Genomic DNA, 15533 nt, shown 5'->3' on the forward strand with positions numbered 1-15533 from the left:
TCAGCCATCTCATTTCAGCTTGTGCTGAAGCTTTCACACATTTTCTCCAGCGCTCTGTGTTACTGTCACTTATAACCGAGTTCCTGTTACCTTAAAGCTGCAGGTTAAACAAAACAGCTGCAAAACTGCCCTCTGCTAAGTGTTGTTCAAGACAAATCTTTGAGCTACATCTCCATGGCCCATGGTAGTCAGGAGATTTGAGTATCTACCCCATACAGCAGTAGAAGTGCTCATCAACAGTGTTGTCTTGTTTTTTCAAAAAGATGCTGAAACCATCACGTGCTCATACAAATATCAACTTACAGAGCAAAAAAATTTAAAAATGAGAGCAAGATTTAAAAATGGTGCACGGTGCACAGGGAATTCTGCACGGTCTATTTCTGTCGGCCTGAGCTGTCACGATATCACACATTCCAGTATGAGCAAACTGTGGGGTCCAGTGCTGCCGTCAATGGCTCCTCTGTGTCGCTGTCACCTCAGAAACAAAAGGAATGCTCATCCACAGACATCCCCCCCGCCCCAAGACCAAGGCCTGGACAGACTGTCGGAGGAAGGATTGCTCTGTCTGAAGAAGAAGCAGAAAGTAAACAACAGACACTGAAGCACAGAGCAGAAGAAAAAAAAACTGAGGCAGAACAGAGTGAAGAAAAATGTGAGCAAGATGAAGACAAGAAGGCAAGACGTGGGCTGATGAGTTCATAACTAAACACAAAACACAAGATAAGATGAAAATACAAGGAGGGAATATAATTATTTATTTGACCTACTCTATTTCCTGTTTGTAAAGTTTCACTTTTAAAATAAATAACCAGATCTACAGATAAAAGTAATCATCTCCCCACACGCGGGTTCTTAACAAATCACACAAGCTGCTCAACTAATTTTGCAGGACTTTTGTGACATGTATACAACTACACATCCTTCGGTGAGCACGTAAAACAAAATGATGTCACTAATACTATCTGTGTACACCTTACCACATACTGGGTGTAGCCATGGCCTTCTACAAAGTCTGTATATTTGTCTGTACACTAGAAACTAGCAGGTTTACTCAGAGAACGTCCGCTCTAGAGTATTTGCTTAACTATGTTTCCTGTGGTGTAACGGCTAGATGAGTGTATAATATGGTATCTTCTCTATCTACAATAACCCACGCTGCCTCTCAGCAGCAACACAGAAACTCTGAGCAGGAGGCCTGTTCAGTTCAGAGGAGGCCCAGAGACAGAGAGCAGCCTGACACTTCCTGTCCACATGCCAAGAAAAATAAATTCTTCTGCCGCGCACCCTATATTTCCTGTCTGCCTTCCTGCTGCGCCACACTCCAAACTGGAGGATGAGAAGTTACTTATATATCTATCCACTTGGTTGATCACTTAAAATCTTTGATATATATATTTATGCTATATTTATTATATAGATGTTTTATAAGCATAGATTGGTTACAGTGTCTGCTATAATGTACGTAATGTACAATATGTGCTAATGAACTATAATGTACAGGCTGAGTCAGCTGTTCCACATATCTACCCTAAATACTCCATCAGTTAAATGCTCTAATGTGGGAAGTGCAAGAGACAGCACAATCATCGGACTACCAAAATAAAATTAGAAAAAAAAAGTGGCGATGAAACTCTGTATCATTGTGTTTACATAGACCTGATCAGTCAGGTTTCCCTTCGGTGACTAACCTGCTCAGTCTCACGGCTTTTTAATTTGAGCAGTAATTTTTCGCTTGGTCGCAGTGAAGCACCTGGAAAGTGAGTCACAGAGTAAATGAGTCATATTTTCTTACGGGGCCTTTCTGTGACGAACCTTCATTACAAAACTCACAATTTAACGACTCTCTGTCCTGTATGAGGTGAGGATACCTTTTTAATAGTTCAACAGACGTTCAGCAATGTTAACTGTATTATGGCTATAATGCTGAGACCACGGGCGACAGCTTGATGAGTGGACAATCACTGGCTCAAAGCGCCATCTAGTGCTTAGGGACTCTGCTACACCGACATTAAAATCGGTCACAGCTTTCTGTCGACCGTTTGTGGAGGAAATCCTCTTGTGTCTCTTGGTGATATGTGGGTATTTGATTGTGCTCCTTGGTTCTTGGCTTCCGATTGGCTGCACGGGAGCTGAGTGAGCCCAGGTGTGCGTAAAAGTAGGACCTGTGCGCTCCGCGGGATCTCAGTCAGGTGGCGCCCACGCACACTCTGACTTCACTCCACAGTTTCGCTCGTGACTCTTCTTTGGACTCGGGTGGGATGTGGAAGACGTGATTACACTGTCATTTTACTTTATCTCGTCCTCAAAGCAGATTCACGCAGGCTGAAGACATGAGTGGTAAGTCAACATTTTAAGATTTCAGTAGCCTAGTTAGGGCGCGGTCATTGTCATTGGGTAGGAACTGACAGACTCGCAGCTGTTATAATAATCAGTCACCGTGTTACAGCGCATTATATGGCAGTAGGTTTGTGCTGTGGACTACTGCTGGTGTTGTTATCAGAACTGGGTCCTGGTTCCGGTCTGTCAACAAATGAAGTCTACCAGCTCCGAAACTCGATTTAAAATTCACATTTCATACAGTAAATAGTAAGGCTATGTACAATCCTCAGACACTTGTAGTATTGTAATATGATGTCCACTGTAATGCATGTATTGTTATTAGTAATATTATCTCATATTTATCAAAGCCACACGCATAAACTTTCCAAACTCTAACATGAAATTTAAACATGGCCTTTTAGACAGAAAATCTGACACACATCACATACATCTGTGGGAAAAGACATGTGATTGTGTTGTATTTCCAGAACGTGTGAGGATGAGAATATTAACAAACGATGGATGTCATTTAATAAAACCTATCTATTGAAATGGACTTGGAAGCTTCTGATGAACAGGCTTTGTCATTTGTGTTCTTGTTGGAAAATATTGGAATATATTATCAGCAGATAGCAGTGTAGTTTTGTATCATTATTTGTTTTTTTTTTAATTTAATGATCTCCTCTAAATGGAAAGCAGGTTTTCATTTTGCAGTGCGCATTAACTTGCAGAAGTGGGGAAGTGTTTTCTAATACTTTGAGTGTAAGGTGGAAGAGTTAAGTGGCAGTCACATCAGAACAATGTTTCAATAGACTGTTTATGGGTGATGACCGAGATTCCAGAGCATCAGGACCTGCCTCGACCTGCCCTTTCAGCTCAGAGAGCTCTGAGCAGCTGCACAGAGCCGCCGCCAGCCGCTCTCAATAGTGGTGAATAATCTGCATGGGTAACAACAATGAGACACTTGAGGGTGAATTCTTACAGGGCCATTTTCATGATTGAGTAATTTGTTGCCTTTTTCTAGAATTTTGTTTTATCCAGAAAAATGTCATAAAGACAAATGCTGAACACTAGCTATAAGAGACCAGAGTGATGTCTTTATATATATACTTTACATACAGAAAACGAACATGATAAAATGAGACAAAACACATAGTGCTCTGAATTTCAGATGCAGTGAATTTTGCAAAACACTGGTGACCTGAATCCTTTGACCTGAGATTATAGCAAACTCACTACACTGTTAAACCAACGAAAGTGAGACATGGGATTCTGCCTGGAGTTCAGCAGTTGTTGTTATAATGTGCTTTATTCAGCAGTCAGGCATGCCTGATAAGGGAGTCATCAATTCTGTGTCTATTATTACAATTAAATGTACATGAAAATAACTTATTGTTAGCCTGAGTATGTATGTGGCTGGTTTTTAACCAGCTCCCATAGTGGCAGCTTTATTCACTTTCTCTCCGTGCCTCCTCCAGTGTGAAGTGAATGGGGCTGAGAAAGCCTTTGTCTGCGGTCCCTTGCTGTGTTTTTAGGAGTGCGATATGAGTCATGCCAATATTTTCATTCCTGTGCTCTGACACGCTGCCCCGCAAAGGGTCTTTCCCACTAGTTTACGACCCTCATAACAACTGACCCTTTGCCCTACAACAATTAAACAGTCTAAAACAATTTCTGCTGTTATATTAATAGAACAAAATATACATTCTTGTTCATTCGTGCAAATATCTAATGGCTTTTACCTACTTAAGGTGTCCTTGTATGTGAGATTTAGCACCATATCTGCTGTCTGTAAGGCAAATGGCTTCAAGGTAAATGTTCACCTGTCAGACTTAGATTTTGTATGGGGCAAACCATCCGCAGGAGGCTGTGGAAGATTTCCTGTAAGGAGGGCCATCTCTCTCCTTTGTCATGCAGCGAATCAGCTTAGTAATATGGCCATTCGGTTCAACAAAACAAGCAAACAAAGTTTCCTTAATGATGAAATAGGGGAGCCTCACGTGTGCCTCTGATGTCTCATCTTTTCATTAAAAAGTGGACAGACTGTGATGAGGTAACATGCTGAAATTACCAGCGTTTGATGGCTGACAATTTCAGAGAGACAGATAAGCATAGTCAGACAAAAACAAATTCCAATGGAAGTCTCCATGGGGGAGAAAATATTTAGTCTAGGTCTGGATATAAGATATTTCTGGAAATCTGGCCCATAGGGTTGAAAAGTGAAAGATGGTCCACAGTAACAAATGTGAGCCAAGTCATCTTAATTAATGTAAAGAAAAAAGCATCCACAACCATGTCCTTTCATCTTTTTTAATGTACGATTATTTTTTTTTCAGGACATTCCATCACTTTCCTATGATCTCCTGACTCTATTGTCTTGAACTGAAAAGTTTCCGGTCTCTTACAGGTGTCACAGTTTGGGCAGAGGATGGGGACATTTCCCCAGAGGAGACTCAGGCTTCTCCTGCCTGGACAGAGGAGCGTTGTGAGGAGCTGTGGGATCGCGTGGAAGGAGTGCGACACAAGCTCACGCGCATCCTGAACCCGGCTAAACTCACACCGTATCTGCGGCAGTGCAAAGTCATCGACGAACAGGATGAAGATGAGGTGCTCAACTCCACGCAATACCCCCTGCGCATCAGCAAGGCTGGTGAGAGAAAGGACTGAAAACATCAGCAACGTAACATAGTATCATCAGTCATTCGGCAAAGTTGAACACCTCGTGTAAAATCATCAGGCTGAATGAGGCAAAGAAAGGAACAAGTTTTGCCACTGTTCTAAAAACAATGTCATGTCGGTTACTGTAGTTTGTCTGACATGGTCAGTAGTTGCAGCAGCAGTGGCTGTGACACATGAACGCCATCAAGGTACCTAAGTTACTTCCCTGAACCATAACTCAGTTCATATCTGAACACACAGGTATAATGCACATAATGTCATTATCTGTGATGCTAGTTATAAATAAACATCCATAAAGCTGTTTAGAAATCATAGAAAAAGAACTTGCCTTTGAATGATCACATTTTTAGGTTTTCTTCAGTACCACAGTAATCCACTGACAGTTGTCTGTACGTCCATGTGCATGTATCAATCAGGAATAGCTAGTAGCTAATTTGGCGGACTCCTTTATGATGTAAGTGATAGGAAACACAGGAAGAAAGAGAGACTGACAACAGGTCCCGAGGGCCAGATTTACAGACGTTGTATATTCAGTCGGAAACTAAATATTTTTTCCCATGGAGAATTCTGTTGTAATTTGTTTTTGTCTGTATCTCTGCAACTATCAGCCCACTAAATGGGTCATTTCAGCAGTTCAGTTATTTCCATGATGGTCTTTGCTAAGATACTGTTATAGTTTCCCAGAAGAAAGAAAACTAATCGATAATCGTGCAAGATTAAGAACAGTATACGTGGTGTGGTACCTCCCAGAGAAGGCACATGATGTGTGAATGATTGTGCAGTAGGTTGTCAGAGAGGAACATGTGGTAAAGGTAAATGCTGCGGTAAGAGAAACAGGCAGGAACCAAGGAGGGAGTAAGATGAAAGACGTCGCTAAGTAAAGGGGAGTGTAAACGCAGACAGAGAAGGAAGAATGAGAAGTGAAAGAAGATAAAGATGAAGGGGAGATGTCGCAAGAAGAGACAGGATGAGAAATGAGCACCTGGTCCAACACCAAGTAAATATCGCTGTTGTTTCATGGCCAGTGAGTTAGCTCATGTTCATGTTTGAAATACCTACATCACTACAGGGGTAATTGGCACTCACATGAAAGAGGTAGCATTTTTGTGGTTAGTTTCAGCTGGGATAGTTTACAGTACCAAAACGTTGACATGAGCTTGCATCAGTCAATTGCTTTTCTCTATAACATAGTCACTTTTGAAGACAGTGTGTCTGGGATAGCAAGAGTACAGTTTTTTTTTTCTTTTCTGAGCACGTTTTTGTCTTCTGTTGGAACAGGACGTTTGCTGGACATTCTGCATGGTCAGGGCCAGCGAGGTCTTCAGGCCTTCATGGAATCGCTAGAGTTTTACCACCCGGAGCAGTACACACAGCTGACTGGACAGCAGCCCACACAGCGATGCTCCCTCATACTCGGTGAGTGGTGACCTGAGAGGATGGCAAAGGTGCAGACTCAAGTCACACAATACAGACATATCAAAATCAATTGTGGTTCAACAAAAAGAAAAGAGAATTGCACGACATGACAACACAATTTTGATTTAGTTTGAAAAAGACAGTCCCACTTCTGTTTGTTGGACACTTGCATGGAAAATTGTGTGAATGGTTCTTTGCTGGCACATAGTGAATACACTAAGTGTTACACAGCTAGCAAACAGAGCTGAGATACAGACACTTAACCAGTGCCTTAGAGCTGACTTTAAGAGCCAGAAAATCACTGTTCAGTGTGATATAGTCGCAAAGTGCATTCTATAAAACTGAGCACACAATTCTTTGACCGTAGGATATCTTAAACAAACACAATGTAACGAAAGGCTGTCTGAAATTTGGTCTCTGAGCTACTGTGGGAACTGGAGAGACACAAGTAAACTGACTGAAACTGTTTTCCTGCTGGTAGATTTTGACCCGTGCAGCATCTCTGCTTCCACAAAGGAGGCATAAAATATTATTATCAGTTTGCCCAAAGTGCATGAAGTGCATGCTAGTCAGTAGTCACTTAGGAGTCAGATATATAATCGTACTCATAATCACATATAATCATACACCAACTTTGTCTGCTCTCACATTAAAAGTGTCTCTTGCTTGTGAATTTACGATCTCCACATGGTAACCAGTAGCCCATGACCTTTTAACCTTGTACTGTCTTTCTCCCCAGATGAGGAAGGTCCAGAGGGTTTGACCCAGTTTCTGCTTCTGGAAGTGCGTAAACTGAGGGAGCAGCTTCGAAATAGCCGCCTGTGCGAGCGGCGCCTGTCTCAGCGCTGCCGGATGGCTGAGGAGGATCGCAGCCGTGCTGAGCGTAAAGCGCAGGAGTTACGTCACGACAGACTGCAGCTTGAGAGGTTTGTCTGACTCTTCTTGGTAGTTTTCTTTGTTCCTCTAAGTTCGAATTTTGCTATTTCCACTTGGAGAAGGATGTGAAAAGAAAACCTTGTCTCAGAGAGTGCATGAAAAATGACAATTAAGAGACTGTGTGAATTTACAGATTTACAATAATGTTCTTTCATTAGCTTCAGTACAGTTAATCCATCTATTATTTCTTCTGTCTTTTTAACCTATGTTTACTCTGTGTTACACCAAAATGAATCAATGAGAAATAGTAAGAATGTGTCCCCTGGATTATTGTTGATCTCTAGGCTGCGTCAGGACTGGGAGTCGGCCAGCCGAGAGCTGGGAAAGCTGAAGGACAGACACCTGGAGCAGGCTGTAAAGTACTCCAGGGCCTTGGAGGAGCAAAGCAAAGCCTCCGCCCGAGAGAGGGAACTACTGAGGCAGGTGGGTCGGTTTGGAGCAGCATGGGTAAAAACAGAAACTGAACAGAAGATTCCATTATGTTTTTTATCTTATGTTTAAACTTCATTAGCTCAGAAGAGTAACAGGGAGTGTATGTTTTTGTTTTTTTTATCTCATTTCAAACTCAATAAACTTTAGACAGATATTGATACCTAGGAACTGTCTAACACAACCACAGTCTTTTCGTGGGAATCTTCCCTGAAGCAGTTGGAGGCCCCTCAGTGTAAATAGGGAAGTGAGAAGATGAGTCCTTCCCTTTCTACCACCGCATTTCTCAGATGATGCGCAGAGACTAAAAGCAGCTGTATACTTGCTGCAGAAATGGCGAGTTTGCAAGTGTGAGTGATTAAATAGTGATCTCCTTATTATAAGTCCCCCAGCTTGTTTCTGCCTGTTGCACTAAACGTTATGGTGCTGTTTTAGCTGCTCTGTGGGGACCAGAACTTTCTGTTTCACACATGGGTGTATTTGTTGCAAAATAATTTCACATGGAGAGACGGTGGGAGCTATTTTTATAATATTTTTTATGTTTTGGTAGACTGAGGGTGAGAAGAAAAGAAATGTTTGGTTTCATGGCATGATAAGGTATGGTAAATAATGGTGCCAGAGGCAGGTGAAGTGAAACTGCTCCTGTTGGCACGCAGCTGCAACATCAAAACTCCACTAAGCTTTTCCAACCAAATGTGTAGATGGTATCAGCCTTTTTTTTTTCTTTTTTTTTTTAAGTTTATCGTCTGTCACAACATGTCGAACCACTTGGTTGCAAAGACCTGGAAATAATTCTGGTTAGCTTCATCCATAAAGATGCTATCCTCTTGTTTGCTTATCTGCTGTCTACCTGCTAATATTGTGATGCAATATGTTTTGATATAGTGTAAACTGAATATTTTGTTTTCCTTGGAATATAAATAAGCAAAGAAGATATGTGACTGGTGACTGACTGGTTATTGTTAGTCAAAGAGATTAATGTAATTAATTCTGTAAAAAACAGATTTAATTACATGGCCTATTAGCCATGCCACTTCATTTTGAACATGCTTTACAGCAGCACAGAAAATGCCTGGTGTAAAAAAGAAAAAAAAAGTAAAAGCCTACATTGTAAAATGTCAGGGTATGTCTTTATGGCTGCTTTTATCTGTGTCTGTACAGGTAGAGGAGCTAAAGTCCAGGTTGACAGAGGCAGAGCAACAAACAGTTGGTGCTGCAGAGAATACTACGCCAGCCAAAAGAAACAGTTTGCTCTCTAATGGAATAAATGGCTCTCCGCCTTCTTCACCAGAGACGCCACTGCAACATACTGAGGTTCAGAAAGCTGAGAGTACAGAAACTCAGATGAGGGACTCAGTTCCTGCCACTGGAGTCATAGTACGTTTTTAATTCTACAACATATATCATCTGAAAGCACCATTGTGACTCTCTTCTTCTGTTTGGATGAGCTACAGTGTTTTTACATTGTGATTTGTCCCTTAAGATTTTAATTTTTTTCTGGTGCGTTCTATGTTGTAAAAATGTTGTTTCTATTCTTAACCTCAGGCTCTAATGGATATCCTGCAACAGGACCGCAGAGAGGCCTCAGAGCAGAGGCAGGAGCTCTGCGATATCATCACCAAACTACAGGGAGAGCTGCAGAGCACTGAGGAGCACAGGGACAAGGTGAACAGTTATCACTCATCGTCTTAAACACTGTACTTTTTCTTTATCTTTAATCAGTCAATAAAATTTGCTGCGGGTTTTAATTTGTTCATTGTTCCACCTGTGAAGATGATTTTATTGTAATGGCAAACTATTTTTGTAGCTGGAGTTGCAGTGTGAGCAGCTACAGCTGAGGGTGAGGACTCTCCAGCTGGACTGGGAGACTGAGCAGAAGAGGAGTGTGTCCTATTTCAACCAGATCATGGAAATGGAAAAGGAGAGAGACCAGGTCAGTTGTTCTCACTTGCTGCAGATTTAATGTCCCCCATGTTAGCATCCTAGACTAGTCCAAGCTGTTTTTACACCATGCAAACTTCCTTTGTCTGTTTTTTAATCAGGCTCTGCGGAGTCGAGACAGCCTGCAGCTGGAGTACACCGACTGTCTGCTGGATAAGAACCGTCTGCGTAAACGCATTGCAGAGCTGCAGGCCAACCTGGAGCAGCTGCAGAGGGAGCTGGAGAGAGAGAGGGCGAGGAGCCAGGAGCAAATGGAGCAGAGCAGCCCCTGTCTGCACTGTGTGAGTGAACACTGGAGTACAGTGTTAGGAGTGCCGCATTGTCTTTCCACTGCAGCCACAAAACTTTTCGCACATACATTATTCCCTGTGTCTTTTCCCCAGTCCCACCTGTCTCTGTGCTGTGAGGAACAGTGCTACGGCCCCTGCTGTTCCCTCGGCCTGGACCTGAGCCCCCGGGCCAATAGCAGCCACCAGCTTCTAAGAAAGGTCAGGGCTTGCTTTCATCTTACCACAATTATTATAACAGTAGAATCACCAACACCCTAGTCATAATTTAAATCTGAATCCAGGGTGCTTAGTGTTAGAATGTGTTACTGCTGTCAATCATAGGAGTTATAGCTGCTGTTTATGAAGAGTAATACCTTCTTTGATTGCTGTAAGGTATCATTTCCATGGTACACAACCTTTGAGGAGGCCACAGATGTGTTTTCACATTGTTATTATGCTATATGATAAGATCCAAGTAGACTTGGATCTTATCATTGTTTTTATCATTTATGAGATGTTGTAATACATACCTATGCAGCTCTTAACGCGTCAGTACTTGCACAATACCTCTCACTAGCAATGAGGTCATACTATATTTACTTGTCTTTTTGGTGCCACAGATACCATCTAGAGGCCAAGCCAATGAAAACTCTGGGGGTAAGTCATGTTCACTGACAGCTGAAAGATGATTTATATATACATATATACACACACACACACACACACGGTCTGGTTGTATATGTAAAGACAGAGAGTGAGTTTTTTTTTCTTTCTGCTCCTTCACAGATTCCTGTTTTAATTCAGAGGAGAATCTCTTGTCCTCTGTGAGTAATACAGCTCTCTTTGTTAATGAACACAGGAATAAGAGAAAAATGAGATGGAATGAAAGAAAGAGAGTCAGAATCACTGTCTTTTTATTTTCCTCTCGACCCTCAGACAGAAGACAATGAAAAAGAAATAAATCGGCTCTCCACATTCCCCTTCCCTCCTTGTATGAACTCCATCAACCGACGATTCAACACAGAGTGAGGACCACGTAAACTCGCCATTACATATTTTCAGCCTGTTCTGACTAATTTCTTCATCTGTGTTTCATTCGATTAACATTCCTTTTTTTCTGCTCTGCAAAGGTTTGACCTGGACTCCTGGGGCAGCGATGAGAATGATAACATAACAGGTACATTTGATTCTGTCATGCTTTGCATAAACAACCATCACTTTCTTCTTTACAAACAAAATGAGGTCAAGGGCACGTCAGGCTAAGTAACTTTCATCAGTTATCAGTCTTGCAGAAATAAATGATAACTTGTCTAATTTTCTTTTTTCATTCATTGGCATTGAAGTACAATATAACAAACCTGAGGCGACGCTGACTCTCGGTCAGGTTTTGCTTTCTTTGAATGCAACATACTGTGAGCAGAAGTTGTGAGGCTCTGTGGTATTTTTAGGTGAGCAGAGGGAACCTTCTATGTGGGATTCCTGGAACTCCCTACACTCACATCTCTTCCCCCCTGACCTGGTCAACCTGTCTGCAGTCTCTTCACACGAACCCAATCCAAGTGTTCCCAGGTGCAACCTTAAAACATTTACTTGTATCTGTGTTCTGCTTAATAACTAATAAGGTCACCAGTAAAATGCTCACAGCAACATTAAACACCTTCATAAAAGGGAATGACATTGACACAAGATTAGTTTAACAAGGATGGACTAAAATGACTGTTACATGATTGCATAATTGCAATCTGGATTTATATTTTTCAGCCTCAAAATTCAACCAAATATTAATTTGCAGCACATATAGAATAATTGAGTTCGGTGACTTACATCTCATTAAATATAAATAATCTCATTTGTAAGATTTGTCTGATGTGTGGGTGACATTTCTGGCCATTTTTACCATCTTGCAGGATACCCCCCCGCTCCCCATCTTCAAGTCCACCCATCTCACCGAAGCACAGAAAAGCCAGTCTAGCTGATGATATCACGATAGTTGGAGGAAACCGAACGGGGATCTTTGTGAGCCATGTGAGAGCTGGTTCCCCAGCTGAACAGTGTGGACTGAAGGAGGGCAGTGAGCTGCTGGAGGTGTGTATCTGTATGGTGAATAAATCATGTGTGAGGATTGTATGTGTCAATTTATTTCATGCTACATAAAGGGCATGTGTACTTCAGCTCATGCTTATATTTTTGGGGCAAATGCACATTACAGTTCAGAGAAAAAGATGAACATACTATACATAAGAGCATAAAGCCGTAACATAATAATCAGTTTTCTCTTCATGTGCAGCTGGAGCGGGTTCTGTTTGGTGGGGGCAATATCCTGCTGGGTCAGTGCACTGCTGAGGTAGCCCACTTTTCTCTGCAGTGGTGGACAGAGCCTTTAACACTCAAACACCAGAGCAACCCAGAGGGTGAGTCTGCCATATTAAAGAATTGAAAAATTCATACAAAACACTAATACTGTATTTGTGAAAACCCTGGTCATGACGTACATAAAGTTATATTTCTTCAGGTCTCAAAAAGGTTAAACTAATTTGTCCCATCCTCTGCTTCCTGTCACCAGCATACTCAAAGCTATGCTCCGAGCTGTTGTCGCCTAATTTTATGGGGGCTGACTCTTTCTATGTGCGTGTCAACCTCAAGATGGAGCCTCATGGTGACCCTCCGTCTCTGGGTGTGTCCTGTGATGACATTATACATGTCACCGACACAAGGTACAATGGAAAATACCACTGGCGCTGTTCCCTTGTGGACCCATGCACAGCCAAGCCCCTGCAGGCAGGGACTATGCCCAACTATAACAGGTATGCCAATTAGACCTTGATTTGACTGCTGTGTTATTTTAGGCTGTATTCTAATTTTGGCCATTGAGGACTTTTCACTGTAGCTCTGAAAGACAAATATTAGCCTGGTTTGAATCATAGTGAGTAGTATGTACTTATGTTAAATGTAAGCCCTGAACACCATATTTTAATTATACAGTTAGCAGTGCAAATAATCTGGAATGCAACATTTTCCATCTCAGGGCACAACAGTTGTTACTTGTAAGGCTACGAAAAATGGCCCTGGAGCAAAAGGACTTGAAGAAGAAGGTGGTAAGTCTGCACATATTCACATCACACGAACGGCAAGTGTTTAACCAAACTGGTAACCACAGTTAATACAACTATTAGATGTTCATGTTTCTCCATTTTCTTACATGTAGTTCTCAAAGAAAGCACCTGGCCGTGTACGATTGGTCAAGGCAGTGGACCCCAGCTGCCGTGGGATTGGTTCTGCACAGCAGGTCCTTTACACACTCAGCAAACGTAAGATCCAGCTATAGTGCTCTCGGAATATGACACCAAATCTGTGTGAAAATCATACCTTTTTTGGGATGAGATTATCAGTTTTCCATGACAGTCAGTGCATGTGTGCACTTTGTATTAATGTGTGTGTACCTGTCCCCTCAGGCCACGAGGAGCACTTGATCCCTTACAGTTTAGTGCAGCCGGTGCAGGTTCAGACTAAGCGGCCGGTCATCTTCTCCCCCTCTCTTCTCTCCCGTGGTCTCATAGAGAGGCTGCTGCAACCAGCAGAGTCTGGTTTGAACTTCAACACCTGCCCACCAGGTCTGCACACTTAATCACACACACAAAGCCCCAGACATTCATTTGACCATCACATGATACACTGCTTTCTCCTTTTTGTCTGTTTCCTGTGGTTTTTAGAGCCAATCCAGGCTTCAGAGAGACAAGACAAGAGCGTGTTCTTGTTGGATTCCTGCAGTCCAGAGCAGGCTCTGGGCATACGGTTACAGTCAATACAGGATGTCATTAGCCAGGTAACAAAAAGACACATCACTGTTGTCTTTCTTTCCCGAAGGTTAAACTTGTTGAACAAACAATCATAGTAATGAATGAACATTGTCATAAATTATCCAAATTTCCTTCTTTACTCTGTCTTAGGACAAGCACTGTCTGCTGGAGTTGGGGCTGTCCAGTGTTGAGGGCTTATTGAGACAGGGTATTTACCCTATTGTCATCCATATCCGCCCTAAGAACAAAAAACACAAGAAGCTACGGTGAGTCCATATCCATTTGCTCAACAAGTACAGTAAATTCAGTGCTACATCAAGTATATATCAGATCATAGCTGCATAATGGTGTTTCATTCAGGTTTGTACAGGTTCACCATACACTTCACGGCATTCATGTTGTATGGTAAAGGAGAATTATATTTCACGTGCAGACAGTGTGGTATTTTATTACCTTACAAATAAAAAAAAAAAAAAACATATTTTGGAAGAACCCAACAGTTTTTCCCTCCAACACTTGAAACAGGAAGTTTTTTCCACGGTGTGGGGAGGACAGCGTAATGGAGGAAGTGTGCCAGGCCGAGGAGTTGCAGCTGGAGACACTGCCCCTTCTCTTCTACACCCTGGAGCCCAGCACATGGAGCTGCACTGATGAGCTGCTGGCAGCTATACGCAATGCCATCCACAGCCAGCAGAGGGCAGTGGCATGGGTCGAACTGGACAGGCTGCAGTAGAAGAGAGATAAAGAACGTGTACTGTATATTCAAAGTGAAAACTAGATTCTCTAGAGTCTATGAATAAAGAATCTGACAGTCAAGTCTCTATACAGGATTAACATTTAGTGTTAGATCATGCTACTGTTCTGAGTGAGTGGACCAACATCATCTTTGGATCTGCTTGCAATCTCAAAGGAGGCCACATTAGGCCTATTTGCATGCATGCAAACAGAAATTTCATAATTATCTTCTATATAGCTAAGCTGGACTGGCTACAATGGGAGAATAGTGAAACAAACAACAAAACAGGAGGGTCACAAGGAGGGTACGTCAGTACAGATCTACCTGTAATTAGCAGGGGTTTTTTTCATTAAAACAGCCTACTACGTGTATAGTTTTCTTATTTAAAGTGCACTTTCAAAATTGGGGTCAAGATCACCCAAGGCACTCACTTTTAAGGCATTTGGGTAACTGGTCAGAGGGTTTTTTGTGAGTGGAAAGTGAAGCTGTGAGGACACAAAGAGGGTTGAAAGTTATAGATGAAGAACATTGTACTATGTTGCAGGGAGAGATGGTGCAAATCTGCTCATCCACATTCTGTATTTGCAGTATTGACTGTGTCCTTTTTGGGCTGACATAATCTGTGGGATATAAACCAATGATATAGATCAAAACTTAAAAGTATCAAACTGATATAACTTTGGTTACATGAACACTTTCTGGATATTCTTTAGGTGGGCTATGTATGACTAAAGGTCAACTAGTGCTGCTCTTGTTACTCCCAAACCTTTTCTTTTATCAGTTAATAAATACTAAATACAAAAAGAATTGAGCTTTCTTCACTTGTGCGCTAAAAATACACAAAATACTCAATCTAACTGCTTTTTATTGAAATGTAACAGCATACATTTCGACAGTGCATTTGCTAGATTCAAAGAGGAATCTGTAATGCTAATCTGAAACACAAATATAGACAAAATAATGGAAAACACATTAATTTTCTGTTTCCATTATATTGTCAATAATTCCCAC

At 41.8% G+C, this 15533-nt stretch overlaps 1 protein-coding gene across 1 annotated transcript; it reads left to right on the plus strand.

Moving 5' to 3' along the window:
* Positions 1–2070: 2070 nt before the first annotated feature.
* On the plus strand, positions 2071–14891 carry zmp:0000000896 (caspase recruitment domain-containing protein 11). The gene is made up of 24 exons (XM_041061821.1): positions 2071–2337; positions 4727–4969; positions 6277–6414; positions 7154–7340; positions 7635–7773; positions 8941–9156; positions 9325–9444; positions 9587–9712; positions 9822–10001; positions 10104–10208; positions 10610–10646; positions 10776–10813; positions 10926–11014; positions 11120–11166; positions 11438–11558; positions 11897–12074; positions 12277–12400; positions 12553–12793; positions 13015–13084; positions 13195–13297; positions 13442–13600; positions 13700–13812; positions 13937–14052; positions 14312–14891. The coding sequence occupies exons 1-24, from the start codon at positions 2331–2333 to the stop codon at positions 14517–14519; spliced, it is 3105 nt and encodes a 1034-aa protein (XP_040917755.1). The 5' UTR covers positions 2071–2330; the 3' UTR covers positions 14520–14891.
* Positions 14892–15533: the final 642 nt, after the last annotated feature.

The sequence above is a fragment of the Toxotes jaculatrix genome, chromosome 18 (assembly GCF_017976425.1).
Source record: "Toxotes jaculatrix isolate fToxJac2 chromosome 18, fToxJac2.pri, whole genome shotgun sequence".
In the NCBI taxonomy this organism is placed as follows: domain Eukaryota; kingdom Metazoa; phylum Chordata; class Actinopteri; family Toxotidae; genus Toxotes; species Toxotes jaculatrix.

Bases quoted from the DNA above. Each gene is read 5' to 3' on its own strand.
- zmp:0000000896 (XM_041061821.1), top strand. The intron at 10,209-10,609 runs GTCAGGGCTTGC...TTGGTGCCACAG, and splicing joins GCCACCAGCTTCTAAGAAAG to ATACCATCTAGAGGCCAAGC. The intron at 10,647-10,775 runs GTAAGTCATGTT...GCTCCTTCACAG, and splicing joins AGCCAATGAAAACTCTGGGG to ATTCCTGTTTTAATTCAGAG.